This window comes from Lontra canadensis, unplaced genomic scaffold (genome assembly GCF_010015895.1).
Source record: "Lontra canadensis isolate GAN:19392208 unplaced genomic scaffold, GSC_riverotter_1.0 scaffold25, whole genome shotgun sequence".
NCBI classification, from domain to species: Eukaryota; Metazoa; Chordata; class Mammalia; order Carnivora; family Mustelidae; genus Lontra; species Lontra canadensis.
The window spans coordinates 6,908,666-6,933,103 of record NW_022631019.1 but is presented as its reverse complement, the minus strand read 5'-3'; the positions used below and the strand labels follow the sequence as shown (position 1 = coordinate 6,933,103).

The 24,438-nt window shown below is 42.6% G+C and overlaps 1 protein-coding gene across 4 annotated transcripts in view; it reads right to left on the bottom strand.

Moving 5' to 3' along the window:
* Positions 1–24,438, bottom strand: part of UBE4B (ubiquitination factor E4B) — a 123,647-nt gene that overhangs the window by 49,867 nt on the left and 49,342 nt on the right. Inside the window, exons 1-7 of one of the 4 annotated variants that reach the window (XM_032863359.1) lie at positions 16,362–16,456; positions 11,465–11,541; positions 9,923–10,010; positions 8,763–8,907; positions 6,217–6,445; positions 5,361–5,774; positions 4,470–4,610 (exon numbers count right to left, since the gene is read on the bottom strand). In XM_032863359.1, the coding sequence (XP_032719250.1) occupies positions 4,470–4,610; positions 5,361–5,774; positions 6,217–6,445; positions 8,763–8,907; positions 9,923–10,009 (1,016 nt within the window). In that variant the 5' untranslated portion in view covers position 10,010; positions 11,465–11,541; positions 16,362–16,456. Of the gene's footprint in view, positions 1–4,469; positions 4,611–5,360; positions 5,775–6,216; positions 6,446–8,762; positions 8,908–9,922; positions 10,011–11,464; positions 11,542–16,361; positions 16,498–24,438 lie in introns of those variants that run through there. The other 3 variants (XM_032863357.1, XM_032863358.1, XM_032863360.1) reach the window with 3 other exon arrangements.

Genomic DNA, 24,438 nt, shown 5'->3' with positions numbered 1-24,438 from the left:
CAACACAGGCTTTCCCCAGACCCAACTAAGGTTAATTTTCTTTTGAGTGCCTCTCGCAGTAAACAATGAAAACTGATCTGCCTCATGTTTAAAATGAAAATTTCAACTATACATTTCCTTGATAATAAGACCCAAAGTTTTCACATTTTTACACTTCTGATGAAAAGCGTCTTACATTTGATGCCGGTAAGTCCTTGCCAGCTGGGTCAGTACCCACAGCCAGCACGCAAACACCTGCATGAAGTCAGTGGGCTTATGCAGTGGCCACCAAAACTAGGGTCCATCCTCAGCTGACACATTCCACTGAATTTTAACTTAAAACACCTCAAAGCCAACTGAGGTATCTTCACAGCTGTTTCACTGAAATATGAAAAGTGACAATGTATGCAGAAGATTGTCTCATGCCAGGCAATGCAATGAAAGGCACCCAGAATATATTAGAGAATTTTCATAGCTAAAAGAAGTTGGTATATTTTGGGGATCATCTGTCAGACACCAAAAAACACTTCGGCTAACTCTCAAGAACTGAAGACAACCAAAAAAATGAAATAAAATTTAACCAAATAGGAAATGCAGAATAAACTCCAGCATTTGTCCATAGATTACCGATTTTAAGATTGGCCCTAAAGGTGGGGAAGTAAACCACAATCCCCTGGCACGAACAGTGGCCGGTTTCAACAACGCTTCACACAGGTCTCAACGATCAAAACACACAACGATCTTCAGGTTGAAGGTGAAAGCACCGGACTCCAATTTTGAATGCCACGCTGAAGGAGGCAGTGGTGTAGTGTTTGTGTGCATGTGTTCATGCTAGCAATAAACATCCTTAAAATTTTAAAATAACATTTCATTTTTCCCTAAACAAGTTATTCTGAAAGTCATGATGCTTTTAACAACTGTGACACATGGAATACCACATTGGAAATATGTCACATTCTAGTCCTGTGAGTATCTACAAACTTACACCTCCTTCTGGGACAATGTGTGAGCCGTTTTCTGGTAACTACATCGACAGTCCAATTTAACAAAGTGGTTACTTCCCATAATAGAAATATACCTGGATCCTTTTGGAAACACAATGTAAATCCTTCTGGGGAGCCAACGTGCATGAGATCTGTGCAAGCCGAATCCCATTTGAAATGCACCGAGAAAACATGTTCCTTGGTAATTTCTTCTATAATAGCATGAATAATCTCTCTCCTACGTAACCCACTTTTTTGAATGCAGACTTGAAAGTGTTTTCTCAGTGCAAGGCAAAGTCAGAGCAGTGGGGTTCGAGCAGTGTGAATTCACTGAACAAAGGTTCACGGCGTGCCGTGTATTCCAGGCACTGTTGTAGGCTCTGGGGGCAGCACACGGAATGGAACAGAGCCTGCTGGTACGGCGATTACACTCTAGAGTGGGGGACAGTCTGAAACAATACAGGAATGCTACGAAAACAACGAAAGCGGAGCATGGTGACAGAGATGGGCGGTAAGTGTGCGTGTGTGCTTTATATAACGTGTAATATGACCCTCTGGGAGGATGGTCTGTAGACGGGGACCTGAGGGCATCAGGGGCACAAGCCATGCAGCCATCTTGGGGACAGCTGTCCAAAGAGAGGAAGTAAGCGCGAAGGCCTAAGCATCAGGGACGATGCCAAGTGACGTCAAGAACAGGGTGGCAAGGGGCACCTGGGTTGCTCAGTTGGTTGGGCAACTGCCTTCGGCTCAGGTCATTATCCCAGAATCCCAGGACGGAGTCCGGCATTGGGCTCCCAGCTCCGTGGGAAGTCTGCTTCTCCTTCTGACCTTCTCCCATCTCATGCTCTCTCTCTCACTCACTCTCTCTAATAAATAAATAAAAATCTTAAAAAAAAAAAGAACAGGGTGGCGAGCAGCAGAAGGTGTAGGCGAGGGGAGGTACGTGAGGTCGGAAAGGAGGAATGCACGCACGTGTGGCGTGTGCACGTGTGTGTACGTGAGACCAAGGGTCTCGTGGGTCAGGGCAAGGCTCTGCGTTTTATTCTGTGTGAGCAGGGACGTCACTGGAGGGTTTGGAGACACACAGGGTGGGAGTGTGTCCATGTTTCATCTCCAAGCAGTGACGGGCAGCAGAAACGAGAGGGTAAATATGACCATCTTTTACCATTTGCTAATTGTCCCTTGCTCTATTCACACGGGTTCCCGACCCTCCTTCGCTGAAATATCTGAGCAATTACAAATAGATTTCTTTCCCAGCAAACACCTGGAAAAACTTTCCTCGGAGCAAATGCTACGTTATCTTCATTACAAGACGATTCTCTCACTCTACTCATTCCACTCCGGCATCAGGTCGATCCTCAGAACTCAAAAAGCTCCTCTCACAGAGGGCTACAGGACGTCACAGGAGCCATGTTGTGCCTTTCTTAAGTTAATCCTCCTGGGCCCCACCACAGATAATTAACATATGAACGTGTGTCCCAACTACTTCCAAAAACATCTGTAACCTGTCAAGGTCACCAGGCGAGCAGGATGGGGGGCCGGAGGGGGACAGACGCGGCCCCTGTTGCTCCTTCTACAACACTCATCTCACCGGGTAAGGCGCAGGCGCAGAAACTGCTCACCTGAATGTAAATGAAATTCTGGGAAGATCGATTGGCAAGAAAATACCTGGTTCTTCCTGATCACTCAAATTAACAAGTTTTTTTGTGACCTCCTCTTGGTTTTGGCCCTACGTGCACTCTTGAGTGCCTATTTGCTTAATCAGTTATGTATTTTTCTACATCCTCTCACATTCTGCTTGAAAGCGATTCAGAAAGTTATGAAGTTGCCAAAATCTGGAGAGATCAGATTCCATTTTAACAGCCAGCAAAGGACCTGCCAACTGAATGGAATTTTGTAATTACCGAGTAAAAGGCTGGCACTTCCTTGCCAAGAACAGAGTAAAAGCATAAACACTCAGGAGTGAGGTAGCCAGTGAGGGACGAGAACAGCACTAGCGCTACCGCGAGCACAGCGTGGTGGTGCGGTGAGTTCTGGACTCCGGCCTTGCCACCTACTTAGTTACGCGACTGACTTCCCTGTCCCCGGGGTTCCTTATGGTAGCTGGGAGGGCCGCTGTGAGGACAGAGGGATAATGTGTGCAGGGTGCTGGCACGGGGTCTGGCCCGCGATGCTCAGTATTTAGAGCTATCATTACACAGTTATCTCTCCTTGTAACTGCAGAATCTAGATCAGAGACGAGGCCGGGATGCTAGGAGCCTAGTGCTAGTAAAAGCAGCACACAATCTGGTATCTTCGTGAGCGCAAGCTGGAGATAGGGAGAGAGGGAGAGAGAGCATTTCTTTCACCATTTACAGTAAAACCGATTAACAAAGCACTTCCATCATGTACGGAAACGGATTCCTAAAAAGGATGCCATCTGCATTACCGTAATCATGCAGTAGGATTTTATCCACGTGAAAAAGACACTTCCACCTTCGGGAAATTTACTTGAGAAACAGTAACACAACGTTCAACCCAATACAAATATCAACCTTCCTGAATCGATATCCAACCTTGCACCAACATTCCTTTCTCTCTTTATGTACTCTCTCTAATGATTCTTCTGAACGCTATCAAATTTAATGAAGTATACCTAAGGCCTAGTGCCGGCTCTATTTATAACCTGGAGTTATTTTTGAACAGTGCTGAGCACAACTACCAAATCAGTCCAGTGGAAACTTCAATTTAAGAGCAAAATCGTAAGACAATGAGTCAGAGGTTCAGAAAGAAGGTGCTATTATATCTTCTTGCCCAAAGTCACCTAGAGAACCCAAGCAGTCTTTTTTCACACACCTTCTGGGGGTGGGGGGGAACATTCAGCAGCATCACGAACTAAGTGTCAGCCTTGACTGTCATTCCAGAGGCTGTCTAAACAAGGGTCTAGCTTCACTGCGGTCAAGGAGGTGATCAGTGAAATTTAAGGTTAGAAGTGAAAGCAGAATCAGTTATACCAGACGGGATGGCCCCACACACTCTTAAACAGATTGTCACACCGGGCTGGGGCAGGAGAGGGGGAAAAACACACACACACACCGTTGCCATTCCTAAGTAGCAGCAGTCCATGCAACCGCATGTAAGGAAACATGCCCCCGCTGTGTACGGTTTGCTCACATCTGGCAGCCCAAAAGAAAACCCTCCATAGATGAACGAAGGGTCCCTCATTTCAGACCTTAGGCTTGATGACTCATCTTTAATCTGCTGTTTGTGTCTCTGACAAATGATTACACATAAGTGTTCCTCCAAACTTACCAGGCAACAACGAGGAAGACTTCCCTAGGTGCCACTTCACCCCGGGATAAGGTCCTAACGACTCACTCCATGCAAGCTCCCCACATCCTGCCTCTCCAGGCCGTCTCATTTCACCTGCCCTGTTTAGATTCGAAGCACGCCCCTAGTGAGGGCTTATAAAAGTTAGTTCCTAAGCACCTATGCACATGCAGGGGTGAGACTCCATTCCTCCGATACCTGGACCCAAACTGGACACAAGAAAACTCATCACCACCACCACCACCTTCATCATCACCATCACCATCTTCTTCTTCATCTTCATCACTACTGTCGCCAGAAAGCGCGAGGAAGAAGAAGGAGAAAGGACTGTCGTACATACTACCACAACAGAAGCAAAAAAGGTCATCAGGGAACAAAGGAAAAAACAAGAAGTGGAAATCTTTTGTAACTGCTATCGCTTTTTAATTAAATGTTATGCTAAAAGTTCTGGTTACAGACATGCAGTAAAACAATTCACCTCAATGACAGAAGCACGCAGGTACATGGCGGGGGGCTGGGCACATTGGATTAGTGGCATTCTGTTAGGGCTCCTTTCCAACAGGCTCAAATCAGAGGGTGAAGGTACAAGCACGGGCCCAGACCAGTGGTCAGAGATAATGGGCACAGGCCCAGACTTGCTCCCACCACCCCCGGGGCTAACTGTATTCCAACTATGATCGACCACAGTACGGAGGGCTAAAAAGTGCTCTGTGAGCCCCAACTCTCAAGTCGAACTGCCCACAACCTCTGCGCTTCATCTGTAATGAGCAATGACACACGAACTAGATAGATTTCAAAAAACGGAAAGTGACTCCTTTTTTTTTTTGGACAGGAAGGAGGAAGAGTGAGGGGTAAGAACAGACTAAGGGATGCACAACGGACACCCACAACTTCTAGGGTTATCGAAGCCTGGCAGAAGCACGGACTCGGGCGCGAGCCTACCAGACTGGTTACACACACAGGTTAATAACCCCAAACAGGGAAACACACGTAACTGAGGTCAGCGTCACACACCAGTCCTTCCAAAGTGAGTTAATCGCCTCTCCCTGCACTGCAAACACGCACCCAGCTCTCCTGCTGAATAAATACCTAGGAGAGATCCTTAGGGCTGAGGGACGTCTGCTTGCGGCACTGGGCGACGCGGCCAGGGAAGGTGGCCCTAGGCTGCTGGGTCTCTGTCTGGGAGAGCTGGCGGGCACCGCTTGAAGGCTACTAGCGAGGGCGGGGAGGCTGGGCGAGCTGGACAGAATGGAGATGCCGGGGGACCGCGGGATAGGAGAAGTTGAAGACCCCCACGGGTGGGTGACGGTGTAGGGGCGATACCGTGGAGATGAGGGCTGGCTTCCTGTGGCAGACCCAGGAGCCGCGGCATGGGGGCTGAGGGAAGTGGCAGGCCCAGCCATCAGGCCGGCTGCACGGGCAGGGGAGGAGGCAAAGGACGGACTCATCACTGGCGCCGCGCTCCAGAAACTTGAACTGGGAGCTGGGCTAGTTTCATAGAGGCTGAATCAGTTGAGAAAGAGAGGAAAGAAGAGAAAATTGAAGACACACTTGAGGTAAATCACTAAAATGGAAACCACTCACGCTTTTCAAGAACAGTATGATGACACTTCGTATCTCTAAGCATTCAGGTGTACGACTCTCTCAGATACTCATCTAAATGGTTATAACCCGACTACCGTGCCCATCTTGAGGCTACATTTACAGTACACTAAAGCCTTCTCTCCAAAGAATAATGTGCTATATCCAGCCACTTGCCTAACCACGGGAAGCCAGACAACCCCACCTGGAAAAGGCAAGCCCTCCAGCCACGACGGAGTGCCCCCGCCGAATACAACACATGCCGCCATCTGACTGAAAGGCCCGCAGGGAGCGGTCCCTGCCCTCACACGCTGCCTGGCTGTTCTACTACTGAGCTCTGCTCTGCACAAGGAAGCGCACTGACCTTGAGAAAGAGCTGGCGCCGAAGGAACCCGCGCCGCAGAACATGGGGCTAGTTCCTGGGTTGGAGCCGGTAGCGAGCATGAGATTTCTGTCTGGTGACCGAGCTGCCGCTGCAATTGGCTGAGACGTGGCCGTCAGACTGGCAAAGGGATTTTCATCTCTGGTCTGAGCAGACATCATTAGCACTTCCATTAAAATCTGGCCAATCAAGTCCTTAAAATCAGAGAACACTGTTGGAAAGGCAGAATAAAGAAGAGGTTACAATGCTTCCTCATACACACAGTCCTTGAACCAGCCAAATGGAACCAGAGGGTCAGTGTGGCATCCGGATTGGATTCTGGAACAGTAAGAGGACACTGCAGGAAAACCGGTGAAATCCAAATGAAGCCCGAGTTCAGATAATAGTAATATCTTAGTTCTGACAACTAGACTATGGTTACATAAGATGGAAACATTAGGGAAACTGGGTGAAGGGTGTATGGGAATTCCTGCCAACGATCTCCAAAACTCTTCTGTAAATCTAAAATCATGCCGAAATACAAAACATATTTAAAAAAAGAAAAGAAAATTGGAGCGCACCCAATGAGAATCACTGCTCATATATATTAACTGTGTAACTACAAAGATTTGTTTATCGTACTAGAAACAAAGCTGGGTTCACGTTTCTTCATCTACCTATGTATTACACACAGTAAGACTACTAAATGCCAGGTTCAAAATCTTTTATGAAGGTTCTAATATTTAGTCACCATCTGGCCTTCTGGAACAAATTCTATTTTCTAACTCCTTCCTTATTCTTCGAAGCTCCCAAATGCTTTACGGCAGGTCTTCAGATACATTTTAAATATCACTAAATACATGAGAGCTGTAACACTGTGAACCTTATCTGATCTGGCTATTAAAAATAGTCACTTATATATGTACAAGACAGATTTAAGAATCTTAAGGTTTACAATAAGAAAAATAACAAGGTGGGGCGCCTGGGTGGCTCAGTGGGTTAAAGCCTCTGCCTTCGGCTCAGGTCATGATCTCAGGGTCCTGGGATCGAGTCCCACATCGGGCTCTCTGCTCAGCAGGGAGCCCACTTCCCTTCCTCTCTCTCTGCCTACCTCTCTGCCTACTTGTGATCTCTCTCTGTCAAATAAATAAATAAAATCTTTAAAAAAAAAAAAAGAAAGAAAGAAAAAAAAAGAAAAATAACAAGGGGACGCCTGGGAGGCTCAGCTGGCTAAGCGTCTGACTCTTGATTTTGGCTCCAATCGTGATCTCGGGGTTGTGAGATCGAGCTCTGTGTCAGGCTCCTTGCTCAGCAGGGAGTCTGGTAGAGAGTCGTGCTCTCCCTCTCCCTCTTCCCACCCTCTTTACTCCTCACACTTGCTCACTCTCTTGCTCTCTCTGGAATAAAAATTTTCTTAAAAAGTAGCTGTTACTCCAAAAAAAAGAAAAAAAAAGAAGAAGAAGAAGAACAAGTGGCAGGCTTTTGAAACACACAGGTGCCAGGCTCACATCTACAACCATAATAATAATAAGATCCCAGTAAAATCAGAAGTGAACTATCCATCTCCCAGGAACATGAGGGACTTTTCTTGCCAGGGAAGATGGGCAGCACAAAAAAGGGAAAGACAATCTTCTTTTCATTTCACTCATTTAAAGTACCTCTATAGAGGGATTATTAAGTGCAAGGCACACTTCTAGGCACCGGGAATACATCAGGGAGCAGGGTCATGGTCGAGTGACATGAAAGGAACACACAGCACACCATCCCATCTCTTCTGCATTCCAAATGACTTCTGTAAAGAAGAGTGTCAGTGCCCGAAATGCTGCCATCTTGCTAGACGTTTTATTGCTTTGTTATAGAAGTACGGTTTAGGGTAGCCTCTTAAAATAGAATCCTGGAAACACAGCAAAATATCAATGTTTTAGCCTGCTAAGCAGTTGTTTTTTTTTTTTGTTTTTTTTTTTTTTTTAAAGATTTTATTTATTTATCAGATAGAGATCACAAGTAGGCAAAGAGGCAGGCAGAGAGAGAGGAAGGGAAGCAGGCTCCCCGCCGAGCAGAGAGCCCGATGTGGGGCTCGATCCCAGGACCCTGGGATCATGACCTGGGCCGAAGGCAGAGGCTTTAACTCACTGAGCCACCCAGGTGCCCAGCCTGCTAAGCAGTTTGATCGAGATTTGCTCCACGGTCTGCACATGACCTGATCGGCCCTTCAAGCTAGTACAGGTCATCCAAGCACCTCTCCCAGCATCCCTGGAGACCGTCCAGTGGACTCCTATTTATTAGAGACATTAACTTCAACTCTGAAATAATGGAGAACGTTCACTTATTTATATAGTTTTCTGCTACAGAAATCATGAAAGTTGAAAAAAAAATTGTCTATCAGTAAGATCTGTGGACAGTGGCCAAACAGCAGTGTCCTCATCAAGAACTGTATCTATAGTCAAAACATTTAACCCCAAAGCAAGAGAAAGTGAGTGTGGGTAACAGAAGGGCAAAGATCTGACTGACACTCTTGTTTTCTCTTAACAGCGAAGCTAGATTCCTACCTTCTTTTGGGTTCTGCTTAAATTGTGCAGAAAGAGAAGAAAGAAAGATGACATCTCTGTCCCGGTCCTTCCAGGAGACTCGGAAGATCTTACAGACCAGCTGCAAGGCCTGCTCTTCGGACACTTCTGAACCCGAGGAAGGCTCCTGTGAAGGAGAAGATTTGCAGGTTAAGTTCAAGTCGCTCATTTATTAATCGGGATATTTTGGAAATGCATACGACTGTTCACCCACTGACTAAGGGGAAAATAAGCTTGTTACTCTGACTTCAGCACCACATGGAGGTTTCATCCGCTTACAGCTATCTACGGGGGTGGACAAAGGAGCAGGGACATTACTGCAATCACCAAGGGAGGAATTAGATAAAGGATGCATATACATCCTGTTTGTTTACTTTCCCCAACACCAAAGAACCAGGATAACACCAGCACAGAACTCATTTTCATCCAAAAACTTCTCCAGAATTTAATGTTACTCACTAGTTTCTGTCACAGATAAAATATCATGTATATAAAAGAATTTTGGAAACAGGTAAGAACTCTACAAAATAAAGCATCGCGCCACTAGAAGGCCCACAGTCCACCAGGTGACCACCCCGTGCTGCGGAACCCTCCTTATCACCACACCGGAAGTGACGCAACGGTCTCTGCCAGGTCTACCCCCAGGACACCCACCCAAACAGAACACGTTTTTTTGTCTAACTACAGGGAACTAAGCTCACATGGTAACAAAATATGAAGACCTCATATTTTATATGAGCTTCTAAGTGCTACTGGACTTCACGTATTCTTGCTTCGATTCCCAGCCATTTTCCTCTGAATACTACGGAAGATCTGATGACCTACTTGCATAAGCAAAAGACCAACAGAAAAAGTTCAAGTTAGCGCTAAATTCCTTCTCATTACCAACTCCATCTACTGACAGAAATATGGATCTGAAACCAAGCTAACTTCAGGATCTGCCCGGATGAAAGAAGTGAGCTCTCCTTCCATTATAGCAATCTTAGCTACCCATCTCCCCCCCTCCCCCAAAAAGAGTCACCTCAACAGAATTTGCTGACCTGGGGCAGCTCACTCTGATCAATCGTGCAGATGGGAGAACCAAAAGGGCATTTATATTACCTGTTCTACAAACAGAAGCAAGGGCTTCATCTCTTACCAACCTTATCGCTGAGGCTCCTCTTTTCTCTTCGATCGTTTTCATCAACCTCCATATTTTCAATTCCTGAATCCACATCCACCTGGGACATGCTTTAAGTATAAAAAACAAATAAGGCTTTTACCTTTTATAAACCCACCCAATGTCATAGCTCCTGGTTGAGGAGAAGTTCTTAACTATCAGTCAAAATCAGTCAAGAAGACAAAATAATAAAGCAAAGACGTCAAAATCAGTCAAGAAGGCAAAATAATAATAAATATTTTCTCTGATTGACTTTTAAGGGCTCTTCATATACTAGGTAAACATTCTGTCTTTACACTTGCTGGAAATATTTTTCCTAAGTTGGCATTTTCTCAGGCTCACTTTCAAAAGCAAATTAGAGGTTATTTTCTGTACATATCATTTTTAAATGGCACACATACAATCAGAGCCTGATTACAAAAATCTGGTTAAGCACATATATTCATTTTTCCCACATTAAATAAATAATTTTCCCAGCACCATTTATGGAAAAGAGCATCCTTTTTAAGCTCATATGAAATCACCTCTCCCAGTCCAGTGGCCATGTAAACACGTATGGGTCTTTTTCCAGATATTCATTTCTGTTCCATTAGATAATCTGCCTGTCCCGTAACAAAAACTTCACAGTCAATCTTGATATCTGCTGGGTCAATGTCACCACCTCACTCTCCTACTTCAGGAGAGTCTCAGCCATTCTTGGCCTCTGGCTCATCCACACATACTTAAGAATCAGTTTCACAGATTTCTTAAAAATCCTGCTGGTATTTTCACTAGAATTTTACGGACTCTTGAGATCAAACTGGGAGAAAGGATTTCATTACATTATTGAGTCCATAATAAGCATCTCTCTCCAAGTTTTTAGATCTTCTTCAAGGTCTTTCAATAAATCTTTTCTTTGAAGCAGGATCCACACCTGGCATGGAGCCCAGTGCAGGGCTTGAACTCACAACCCTGAGATCAAGACCTGAGCAGAGATCAAGAGCCAGACATTCAACTGACTGAGCCACCCAGGCACCCCTGGTCTTTCAATAAACTTTCACTGTTTTCTCTCCAAGTCTTCCACTTCTTTTGCTAAATTTATACCTAGGTACCATATGTTTTTAAATGAAATTGGGAATGGTACCACTTAAAAGTTAAGTTTTCTAATTTCCTGTTGCTAGTCCATAGTAATACAACTCTGAAACCTCTGAGAAATAACTTATTTACTTACACGTAGGATTTACTAGGTAGAAAACCATTTCTTCTCCAAATAGTAACTACTTCATTTCTTCCACTCTAACCCTTATTTGATTGCACTGGGTAGGATCCCCGTGTTGATCAGACATAAAAAGAGCGACCACCTTTGTTCTTTTTCCTGATTTTAAATGGAGTGTTTCTAATTTCTCATCCCAGACTATGCGAGTTGCTGTAGTTTCTTGAGAGACATCCTTTATATTAGTCAGAATACGGTAGGCTATGCTGTGGTTACACACACACACTTGGAAATCTTAGAGGCTTAACACTATAATGGTTATTTCTTGCTTACGCAAAGTCTGGTGAGAGTGAAGCATCCTTACTCCATCTTTAATCTATGCCATCTGCAATACACAGCCTCCAAGGTCACTGGAGCAAGAGAAGAGAGGGATGGAGGAGGCATCGGCTCAACTGCCTTCACCTGAAAGTGACACATGTCACTTCCACTCACAGTCTACCGGACAAAACTAGTCACTTGGCCCCCATCTACTTGCTGAATTCTGTCTCTGCCATATTGCTAATTCAGGAGGCACCTTTCTGTTTCCTGTTTGCGAAGATTCTTATCACGGACTGAGGCTTTTATAAAACTTTTCCAACTACCAAGATTATACGGCTTTTCTCTTCCATATACAATGTGCGGAATAATATTCATAGATTCACTAATGCTGTACCCTTGCATTCTTGAGATAAACCCAAGTTGCTCATGTTATGTTATTACTTTAAACTTATAACTGAAATATCCGTACAGACCTATCCATGGATGACGTTGCGTGTTTGGCTGAATAAAGCTTCACAAAAGAAACATACTGACGTAATCAGCACCCGCATCAAGAAACAGAGCATTACCAGCACTCCAAGAGCACCCGGGTGACCCTTCCACAACCAAGCAAGCCCACAGTAACCACTATCCTGGCATCCAGCCCCACAGAAGCTTTGTCTGCTGTTTATGTGTTATAATATTTGATTTGTCAGTATTTCAAGATTGTTGCAAGTACGTTCATGAACATGATTACCATGTAATTTTTTTCTTTTATATTATTCTTGTCTGGTTTTGATATTAAGGTCCTACAAGCTTTGTAAATTGGGTTGGTAACTATTCCCTATTTTTTAAGATGATCAGGAAAAATTTGTGTATAACTAGAATGGCAGAATCTGCCCATAAAATTATATGAGCAAGGGGCTTACTTTGGAAAATTTAAAAATACTGATTCAATTTATTTCATTGGTTTTTGATCATTCAGTTTTTCTCTTTCCTCTTGAGTCCATTTTGGGAGAACATTTTTCCAGGAATTTGATTTTCATCCAGATTTTCATGTTTATTTGCATGTTGCGCATTTATATTTTTTTCACGAAATTCTTTTTAATAACGAACATTACCGAGATCCCTTTTCTATGCAGGCATTGTTCTAGCTGTCAGAGAGGTCGAGGGACCAACAAAAGGGACAAAACGGCCCCTGTGTCATGGAGCTTACCTTCTAGTTAGAGGGAGAAAGACACCAGTGAACATAATAAGTGAAACATATTGTACAATGATAACTGCTATGGAAAAATTAAGGAAAGGGCAACTGAGGGTGCAGGCCTTTCCATTTTATTATTTTTTTAAAGATTTATTTTTTTATTTATTTGACAGAGAGAGAGATCAGAAGTAGGCAGAGAGGAAGGCAGAGAGAGGAGGAAGCAGGCTCCCTGCCGAGCAGAAAGCCCGATGCGGGGCTCGATCCCAGGACCCTGAGATCATGACCCAAGCCGAAGGCAGAGGCTTAACCCACTGAGCCACTCAGGCGCCCCAGGCCTTTCCATTTTAAATGGGGTGAGCCACCCTGAGAAATGTCACATGAATACAGACCAGAGAGGGGTCAGCCATGCACATATGCAGGGAAAGAGTCTTCCCACAAAGGGTTTTTATTTCTGAGACTTATTTATATTCTCTTTTTCCCTGTTTCATTTATAATATATTACAGCTTTCTATTTTATTCCGAGGACCACTTTAGCTACGACATACAGCTTGTAACATGGAATATCTCTTACAGTTCAGTTCTAGATCCTTTCAAACTCCCATGACGATTTCTTCTTTGATCTGTATTTAGAAGCGTGCTCTGTTTTAAAAATTGCCAACTATGAGGAAATTTTTAGGATTTTTCCTTCTATTAATCACCTAATTTAATGTCCTTGTCAGAAAACATGATCTATGTGACGCATCACACAGAAACTCTCCGGTCGTTGGGGATTAGGGAAGAATGTGTGTTCTCCAACTGTAGAGTGCCAAGTTCTGTATCTGTCAATTACATCAAGCTTTTAGCTGTGTGGTTTAATTTGTTCATATGCTTACTGATGCTCATTCTTTCTGATTTATTGATGGATGAAAGGAATGTTAAAATCTCCCATTATGATTATGTGTTGCTTTCTCCTAGTTTTACTGTTGTGTGCTTTACTGCTGTTGCTGTCCTCTTACCAAGTGCATATATTTTGGAAACTGTTAAACAGTACACAGTGCTTATTTCTAATATACTTTGTGCCTTAAAATCTAATCTACGAATATGTTTACCCTAGTCTTCTCTTGTTTAGTATCTGTGTGGGATAGGCTTTTCCCTTTCTTTTGCTTTCAGTGAAAGGTTGAAGATCTAACCTAATGTTGCAGGTGTGCCTTCTGTAAACAAGGATAAAGCTGAGTTCTGTTTTGTTTTTACCCCAATCTAAGCCTTTTCACTGTGGTGCATTATGATGACTGACCAATTTTCATTTCTTTTGATCTTCTATTCATTTGTCCCTTTTTAAAAACTTGTGTTTCTTTCTTCCCTCCTTTTGAATTGACTTAAATTCTCCCAAGCTCCCAACTCCCATTCCGTATTTTCCCTTGACTGGTTTGGAAGACATACTCCATTCCTGTTCTTTCAGTGGCTACCCTTGAAGTTTTACCAAGTATCCTTACATCAATATGTAAAAGTTGGCCAAGTACTTTCACCCCTCTCCTAAGTACCCAGGGACCTCAGAGCTTGTTCTAACCACCCTGCTCCTGGCTTCCCTACTATGCTGTGCAGCACATTCCGTCTAACTCACTGTTTTCCTTCTCTCCCCCAGTGTTATTTTCTGTACCGTGACTCCTGTTTTACACTGCCGGTCTTTGTTTAGATTCACGTTTATTTTCCTCATTCGTTCTTCCAGCTTGCATCGCAGACATCAGTCCTGGGACCACTCTCCTTCCTCTTCAACTACATCTGCTAAAAGCTGGGCTCTTCTGGGGGCAGACTATCAGGTTGTTTTTGTTTGTGCACTTGTTTTTATTTTGAATCGATAAATGTCTTTATTTCACCCTTGCACCTGAAAGACAGGTGCACGAGGGCACACAAGTTCCAGCGGGCAGCTGATTTACTTTTCAGCGTTTGGATACTATTATGCCTCCATGTGACCTCCGTCATTCAGGCATCTATCATTCCTTGGTAGCTAAACTCTTTGCTCTCTCTGACTGTTTTAAAGCTCTTTTGTCTTCAATGTTTGGAAATTTTACTACAGAATGTCCAGATATGAGCTTCCCTTGGTTTAATCAGCATGGGAGTTTCTGGGCTTTTTGAATCAGAGAAGTCGTATCATTTATCAACTCTAGAAAAATTTGTAGCCATTTATCTTTTTGAAAATGGCTTCCCAACCAATAGAGGAAAAAAAGCATAGAATAAAGCGGGGTGTGGGGAGTTGCTCTAAGTCTCCCTACTCTCTCCTTCTGAATTTCCCTGAGGTCTAGCTTAGCCGTGTGTCCATTATGTCTCTAAATACACTGCACAGGTTTCATTATTTTCTCTTTGTGGCACACTCTGGGTAATTTCTTCAGCTCTACCAGTCAGTACGTTAATTCTCTAGCTATGTCTAATCTAGCTACGTCTAACTCTTGCATCAGGTTTTCAATCTGAGTGATCTTTTCATTTCTAGAGATTCGACACGATTCTTTTTCAACTGTGCTTGGTTGTTTTTATGGTTGCTTTCCCCTTATTCACGTTTTCAGTTCCCTTTGTAATTTATTTAAACATGTGTGTTTTGTATTCCACACCTAGTAATTCCAAACCCCCAAAATCTCCAGGTGAATACTTCTGTCATTTCTGCTCTGGGTCCCTTACTCATGCTGGCTTTTATCTAGTGCATTCTGTGATTTCTGACCATGAGCTCACACTTCTTGGCAATTTCTCTAAGGAAATTCTCTGAAGATATGGATGATTTATGTTTGCTTCTGCTAGGTGCCTTTCAGACAGCATAGGCCTGGCTCTACTGTATATGACAGTAGTTCTCATCTTGAGGCTTTTCAGACTATAGCAAGAGCATAAATCTAGGTGCTCAACCCAGTGAAGTCACCCACTGGCCATGAAACTGCAGAGATGACTTGGCTTTTTAACAATTTATCTACTCAGAGCTACGGTAATAAGAACACGATTGTTTTTACTCTGTGGGGTCGGATTTTTTCCTACTTGATCTTTTTCCTGAGAATGCAGTCCTTTCTGAATTCTTACCTAATGTAAGGTGATCTCTGATCTGGTTCCTCAACCCAAGCCCACCAAGTGCCAAAGCCCTATGCCACTGCTTCTTAACCTTTTCTACCTCATAATGCACATAGAAAATAGCATTTGTCGGTCCACTGATATGATCTGTGGGAGCTGCTTCAGGGCAGAGGAGCTGGGTCCTGGGGTGGGAGGTGGGGGGTTCTGGCCTTCCCGAGCAATAAAGGACTCAGTACCCAGCCACTCTGTCACCCACTCATGGCACTATGACAGCACAGACAGACCCTATTCTAGGACATCCTGACCCTGATGGAGCTCCTAAGGTATGTGGCTTACCTGTCTGTACCCTTCGAAACTTAAAAATTTCACTAGTCAGTAAAACTTTGAAGAAATTTCTAGGGACTGACATACGCCCGCCAACACAGTGTGTACAAAATACGGACATTAGGAAAAATTTAAAATAATTTTTTTACCACTTATAGCATTATTTCATAAAAGACATTTCAATGCCAAGACCAAGAAAACTTCCATAAAGACTATTTCCGAATAATACGAAGACCTATAAACCTCACAGATCTCGCACTAATTTGCTAAGGACTGGCATAAATCTCTGGGCTGGCACTTGGGACTAGCGGACTAGAGACCAAAGTGACTGAATCTCTCCCTTTCCGTAAACCCGACAGCTTATTGGAAAATGCCTTACTTTACCTTTTTTCACAAGAGACGCCATCGATATCCATGCTCTGGGAACGTGAGAGAGACTGAGACTGGGTTTCAAGGCTATTGGAGGGCGAGCTGCTGAGAGAGCTGACTCCTTCACTGCTCTGGCTTCGATGCGCTACTCCTGGCGGGAAAAGACATGAAAAGTTAAGTTTCCCGCAAAGTAACATTAGAGCCATCTGTAATGGCGACAGTAAACAACACAATCAGCACTCCTACCATCACGACAGTCAGCAGATAAGGAATCTCCATCGGGAGATCATGCTCATGTTTAATATTAAAATCACGAAAACATTAGCAAGAAATCATAGTTTATCCATGTATGTCATACGAGGTCAGTGACACAGCTACATCTGAGAGCCAAACCTGACTCCTCATCACTTTCTCTTTCACCGATTCAAACATGGCCCCTGATACATATTAGCTTCTGTGACGGTCCAGAAAAATCCTTGAAATGCACCAAAAATAAGGTAAATTAATAAATGGCTGTAGAAATACACAGATGGATAGATGTGTGCCACAGTAAATACACCAAAATGTTAATGGTAGGATCTTTGGTGTATATACAGGTGTTCATTGCAAAATTCTTTCACCTTTGGTTTAGGCTTAAGATTTTTATAACAAAATGTTGAAAACATGCCAACAGAGCCAATCTAAGCAATGTCCTTAAATACAGATCAACTCATTTGTTGACTGAACATCTCATCAGATGGTTTGGGGAAAATAAAAGCCCTGACACTGTCCTTGCCTTCACAGAGCCTACAGTATAGAGAATAACAGCCATGAGTACAGGGCAGATTATTTCTTACCCATGTCTTTGAAACCATGTTTTTCTCATAAAATTAAAAAAATACTCCAACTCCACAAATACCTTTCCACGAAAAAACAATGTTTTACCCAGGCAATTGTAAGTACTTTAAAAAATGTATACTTACGTTGCGGAAAAGAAAATGAGATTGATACTAATAACACATTATATGTTAATTAACTGAATTTAAATTTTAAAATGAGACATTAAAAACAAAAACAAAAAACACAACAACAGCAACTTGAATTACCATTTGTAGCTGAAACAAGAACCCAGCGGATAAACTTGAACACTCCCAGAATCACAAGAAAGTAGACTTGCCGCCCTTTTCTGTCTTATTGAAGAGTGTCAGAAAACATTCATCCATTCCTGATAGTGGGTTTTAACATGTTTCTGTTTGTTAAAGCCTCTGCAGGACTCATGCAAGAAAAGAGAAACTAAATCCTCTATTCTGAAATAGATTCAAGGAGAATACAGAAAGTACCTAACGTGGCAGAAACTCACAAATAAATCTAGAGAAGACCGAAAAACTTTCAATTCCCAAATTCAAGAATGTAACCCAAAGTAAGTTCTCAATAACTATTTACTGAAGGAATAAATAATACAGCCTCAATAAGGTCCTTAGGAGAATATTATTTTACCTAGCACGATGAAAGGTCTAACAATTTTTCTAAAGAATTTATTTCTTTACAGAGAGAGAGTGTGCACATGAGTGAGCAAGTGTGAGAGGGGGATGGGGGGCAGAGGGAGAAAGAGAGAGAGAAGCTCAAGTTGACTCTACACTGAACCCAACGTGGGACTCCATCTCACAACCCTGAGCTCATAACCTGACCTGAAACCAAGGGTTGGATGCTTAACCGACTGAGTCCCACCCAGCTGTAAATAAAATTAATCAGTAATAATAAAGTTCAACAATTTTTATGGAATAGCAATTAAGCAACTTTAAAACTTCTACCTTGTAAAACCAGTTTTAAAATTAAATAGAGTAAGTTGTTTAAAAAAACCTGTATTTGTAACACAGCATACTAAACTACACTGCAAGTACAATGATCCTACAGTAATACAATCCCAGAGTACACCAGACAGTACAGAATACTGTGTTTGTAATATTTTTTTAAAGATTATTTATTTATTTGGCAGACAGAGATCACAGGTAGGCAGAGAGGCAGGCAGAGAGAGAGGAGGAAGCAGGCTCCCTGCCACGCAGAGAGCCCGATGCGGGGCTCGATCCCAGGACCCTGGGATCATGACCTTAGCCGAAGGCAGAGGCTTTAACCCACTGAGCTACCCAAGTGCCCCTGTGTTTGTAATATTTTAATAAAACATCAAGGATATCATCCGAATTCTTTTTGTCCTGAACCCTCCATGTGATCTTCAGTGGGGCAATTCTCCCTGGAATTTAGTATGTATCACAGCCTTCCTCAATCCCATCTAGAATCTGGAGTGACCCCTCCGCTTTCTTAAACTTAAAAAAATGGATGGTGTCTTTGAGTTTATTTAGAATCAATATAAATTAAATATTGTGGCTAAAACCTAATCAAAGCAACAGCACAAAACATCACTTTGTTTCCAAAGCGCGCCTTCTCTCCAGCTCCTAACTTGGGAAACTGTTGTCAGGAAGCCAAGTTTCAAGGAACAGAGATTTTCCCCCACTTCATCTCCATAAAGGCAGGTATTAAAGAATTAAAACAGACATAATCTCCTCTAATCCTCCTTTACAAGATGAGAAATTCTGTGCATTATCAATTTAAAAATGAGTCTTCGGGGTGCCTGGGTGGCTCAGTTGTTAAGCGTCTGCCTTTGGCTCGGATCATGATCCCAGGGTTCTGGGATCAAGCCCTGCGTTGGGCTTCCTGCTCGGCAGAGCCCTGCTTCTCCCTCTTCCACTCCCTCTGCTTGTGTTCCCTCTCTTGCTGTTTCTGTCAAATAAATAAATAAATAAAATCTAAAAAAGATAAAATAAAATAAAAACAAGTCTTCAAAAAGTGAGGGTGTATGTAACAAAGAATGGAGAAAGCCATGTCTGCTTAATAGAAGATGAACCACGAACTTTCAAGATGGCCGCTGTCCAAACTTTTATCACTAATAAAAGCTTGTTAAAGGAAAATTATACATTCTGTGTGGGAAGGCCATAATTTTAAAGGAAATAATAAGGAGGGTTTTAAATCTCTAAGATTTTCCTTCCAGTACCACAGTATTTTCCTGAATGCTGTAACACTAGATCTAGTCCGGTATTTTACACACACACACACACACACACACACACACACACACACAGAGTGGCTTGCTAAATTCTAGTATAAAAAGAAACAGAATTGCCAAATGGAACCTTAAAACCCCAATAAAGCTATTAAAAAGGTGTGTGTGTGGTGGGGGGTGACTTTAAAGGTCTTGGCCAATCCTCTTCTCCTTTACAGATGAGAATACTGAGATCTATGAAGTCTAAGAATTTCCCTTATTAACAAGTTAAAAAAGAGGCAAGATTAAAATACATGTCTCTTGACTCCAAAGAAAATGCTGCTATTTCCGCCATCCCAAACTGCGGAACACTTCTGTGATCACAGCTATTTTACACCAAAGCTGTATGTTTCATTTATTCTACAATTATAAAAGCAAACCTTAAAAAGATATTAGTGTTATAAAAAGAACCATCGTTCTACTATTAATTAAAATTCTAAGACTAATTTACACAGATCTTGACAATGAACTAAGCTGAAGGGTTAACTAACATTCCCAGAAAACACAAAGTACGCTTGTAGTTTATCTGGCCAATACCAAACGTGAGCCCTCAGAAGTGCTTCTAATGAGTATATCCTACTCCATAAAGCCGACGGATACATTCAGTCAGCAGCTCACTTCCTAGTGAAAACATTTTGTTCTTGTGAATTAACACAAATAGAAGAACATTTCAAACCTGCAAAGAAATACAGTGGTACCTAAAATATTAAGAGAAGAAAACCAATGACACAAATTAGAAAAATGATTTAATCTTATTTATTTATTTATTTTTTAAAAAAGATTTTATTTATTTATTTTACAGACAGAGGTCACAAGTAGGCAAGAGAGGTAGGCAGGGAGAGAGAGGAGGAAGCAGGCTCTCCGCTGAGCAGAGAGCCGGATGTGGGGCTTGATCAGAGGACCCTGGGATCATGACCTGAGCCGAAAGCAGAAAGCAGATGCTTTAACCCACTGAGCCACCCAGGTGCCCCTAATCTTCTTATTTAAGAGATAGGTTCCCTTCCTTCATATCAAAAGGGTGAATCATGCAAAGAATCAAAAGACCTTGACAGCTCCTTAGAGAACTGGTTGAGTGGAGGGCTAGTGCAAGAAAAAACAGGTTGAGCCTGTAGCATCTTACAGCGCCGAAGAGACAATACTCAAAAAAATGAAAAGATAAGCATGTCAAACAGAGGAGTCAACCCAAAAGAGCTCCCAATGGCCAACGCTAGAATGATTTGTGTAAAATAATAATGCAAAAAGAAATACAGCAATTTGAATTAAAACTCAAAATACAAAATAAACATACATGAGTTCTTACTGCTGTAAGTAAGGAGAAGAGACAAATGTCCCTTACAGAAGAATTCCACCTAACATATCTCCATGTAGCCATTCCCCATTCCAAAAGGCAAAGCTTAATTCTCACTGCCTGGGTGGGGTGGGCTGGATTTAGGAACTCGATTTCAAAGAACTGAGTCTGGAAAGGGAAAAAAAGTCATTAACTTCACAGTGGAGAGACCCCAAAATCACCAGCTTAACCAGGTGGTGAAGGTGACCACCAGCAGGGGTGCAGTATGGACAGTGTGCACACAGAGAGGAAGTGATGAGAGGGCCCTTGGCATGTGTGATTTTCTTCCCTCAAAACCCCAAACCCCAGTCTAATCATGAGAAAAACATCAGACAAAGCCAAATTAAGAGAAAATTCTACAAAGCTCTTCAAAGTTGTCAAGATAATGAAAACAACGGAAAGACTAACAAACTGTCAGAGACCAAAGGAGACTCATCTTTAGTTAACAGAAGTACCCCAAAGATTTTTTTAAAAAAGATTTTATTTATTTGACAGAGAGAGACACAGCGAGAGAGGGAACACAGCAGAGGGAGTGGGAGAAGGAGGAGAAGCAGGCTTCCTGCTGAGCAGGGAGCCCGATTCAGGGCTCGATTCTAGAACCCTGGGATCATGACTTGAGCTAAAGGCAGCCACTTAACAACTGAGCCACCCAGGCGCCCCAAACCCCAAAGATTTTTATGGTGTCAGGTCTCACAGTTAGGTCTAGTTCTTCATATATTTTAAATATTAACTGCTTATGAGATACAAGATTCACAATTATTTTCTCTCATTCTCTAGGTTGCCTTTTCATTGTTAATGATTTCCTTTGCTCTCCAGAAGCTTTTTTACTTTGATGTGGTCCCACATGTTCATTTTTACCTTTGTTCCTTGCTTTTGGAGTCAAATCCAAAAAACCATCTCCAGGACTGACATCGACGAACTTACCGCCTACGTATTCTGCTTGGAGTTTCATGGTTTCTCCTCTTACAGTCAAGTCTTTATCCATTTTGCATTTTCATGTATGGTGTAAGATAGTCGAGTCTCATTCTTTCACATGTGGGTGTCCGGTTTTCCCAGCACGGTTTACTGAAGAGACTGTCCTTTCCCCATTGCACATTCTTGGCTCCTTTACTGTAAATTAACCGACCGTACACAGACAGGTCTATCTCTGGGCTCTGTCTTCTGTTCCACTGATCTATGTGAATGTCCTTATACCAGGCCATATGACTTTGACAACTACGGCTTTATAAGAGTTTGAAACCAGGTAATGTGATACCTCCAGCTTTGTTCTTCCTCCTCAGGAAGAGGAGTTCTGGCCTTCTGTGGTTCCCTACAAATTTTAGGATTCTTTGTCCGTGAAAAATGACATTGAAATTTTCACAGGAACTGCACTGAATCTAGATTGCTTTAGCTTAGTATGGACATTTTATCAGTACTGATTCTTCTAATCCATTACCACAGATCATCCCATTTATTTATGTCTTCTTTAAATTCTGTCATCAATATCTCGTAGTTTTCCGCGTACATATCTCCCACCTCCTTGGTTAAATTTATTCCTTGGTATTGTCTTCTTTTTGATACAACTGTAAATGGGATTATTTTATTCCTTTTTCCCACAGTTTGTTATAACTGTATAGAAACACAAGAGATTTTTGTTGGAGCGCCTGGGTGGCTCACTCCGTTAAGCATCTGCCTTCAGCTCAGGTCATGATCCCGGGGTCCTGGGATCGAGCCCCATCTTGGGCTCCCCGCTTAGCAGGGGTACTTCTCCCTCTCCTTTTGCCCCTCCCCGCTGCTTGTGTGCTCTTTCTCAAAAACAAATAAGTAAAATCTCAAAAAAAAAAAAAACCCAAAACAAGAATTTTTTTTAAGAATTTTATTTGATAGAAAAAGAGATCACAAGTAAGCAGAGAGGCAGGCGGCAGGGGGGGGGGGCAAGCAGGCTCCCTGCTGAGCAGAGCTCAATCCCAGGACCCTGAGATCATGGCCTGAGCCAAAAGTAGAGGCTTAACCCAATAAGCCACCTAGGCACCCCCAAATCAATAAATTTTTGTATATTAATTTTATATCCTACAACCTTCCTGAATTCATTTATCAGTTTTAACAGTATTTTAGTGGAGTAATTAGGGTTTTATACATACAGTATCAAGTCATCTTCAAATCTGAAAATAGTGACAGTTCTACTTCTTTCCAATTTGGATTTTTTTTTTTTTTTTTTTGGTGCCTAATTGCTCTTATAGGACAGACTTCCAAAACTATACTGAATAAAAACAGCAACAGTGGGGACCTTCTTTTGTTCATAATCTTGGAGAAGAAGCTTTAGGCTTTTCACCAGGGGGTGGAACATTAGCTGTGGACTTACTGAACTCGGCCTTCATTATACTGAGGTCCATTTCCTCTACACTTCCGTTGGGAGTTTTTCTCATACATGGACATTGAGCACTTATTCTAAAAGCTCATGATTTTTATCCTTCGTTTTGCTAATGTGGCCATCACCCTGACTGGTGTGCCAACAATGAACCTTCCCTAAGCTCCCTGAAATAAACCCCACGTGATGACAGTATACGGATGTTCCTTTAATGTACCGTTGATTTTGGTCAGCTAATATTTTGTCAAGGATTTTTGCACCTATATTCATTAGGGATACTGGTCTATAATTTTCTTTTCTTTTATTAAAGATTTTATTTATTTGAGAGGGAGAGAGACTGAGAGAGAGCACGAGAGGAGAGAAGGTCAAAGGGAGAAGCAGACTCCCTGTGGAGCTGGGAGCCCGATGCGGGACTCGATCCCGGGACTCCAGGATCATGACCTGAGCCGAAGGCAGCAGTGGCTTAACCAACTGAGCCACCCAGGTGCGTGGTCTACAATTTTCTTTTCCTGTGGTGTCCTTTTCTGATTTTGGCACCAGGGTAGTGGCTGGCTTCATAAAATGGAGTTTGGAAATGTTCCCTCCTCCATTTTTTTTTTTAATTAAATGTTTTATTTATTTCTTTATTTGTCAGAGAGAGGGAGAGAGACAGAGAGCGAGCGAGCACGCACAAGCAGGCAAAGTGGCAGGCAGAGGCAGAGAGAGAAGGAGGCTCCTCACCAAGCAAGGAGCCTGATGCAGGACTCGATCCCAGCACCCTGGGATCATGACTTGAGTTAAAGGCAGTGGCTTAACCAACTGAGCCACCCAGGCGCCCCTCTTTTTTTGTGTGGTGGGGGGAGACTTTGAGATGGATCAGTATTAATTCTTTGAATTCACCAGTGAAGCTGTCTGGTTCTGGACTTCTGTTTGTTGGAGATTTTTGATTAATTATTCAATCTCTTTACTAGTAATCAGTCTATTCAGATTTTCTATTTTTTTCATGGTTCAGTCTTAGAAGGGTGTATGTCAAAACATTAATTTTTCTTAAACACACTCCCTCAGACTCCATTTGGGGGACTGGAGACAGATGGTGAGAAAAAGTGCCAGCATATTCCCAAATCAAAACCAGAGAATGACTTCCTGGACACATACCTACTATGAGCTCAACAGAGAGAAGGGAAAATAGAAGACAGCTCCATCTAGTCAGGAAAACAAGATAAATGCACACGAAACTAAGAATGGCTTGTGCAGCACAATTCCTAAGGGTTCTCCGTGTCTCCATTGTGATGGCGACGAGAATAGGAGCAGAAATGCTCTGAAAACAGAACGTGGAGTTAAATGAAGGGGGGCTTGATCACAGAGG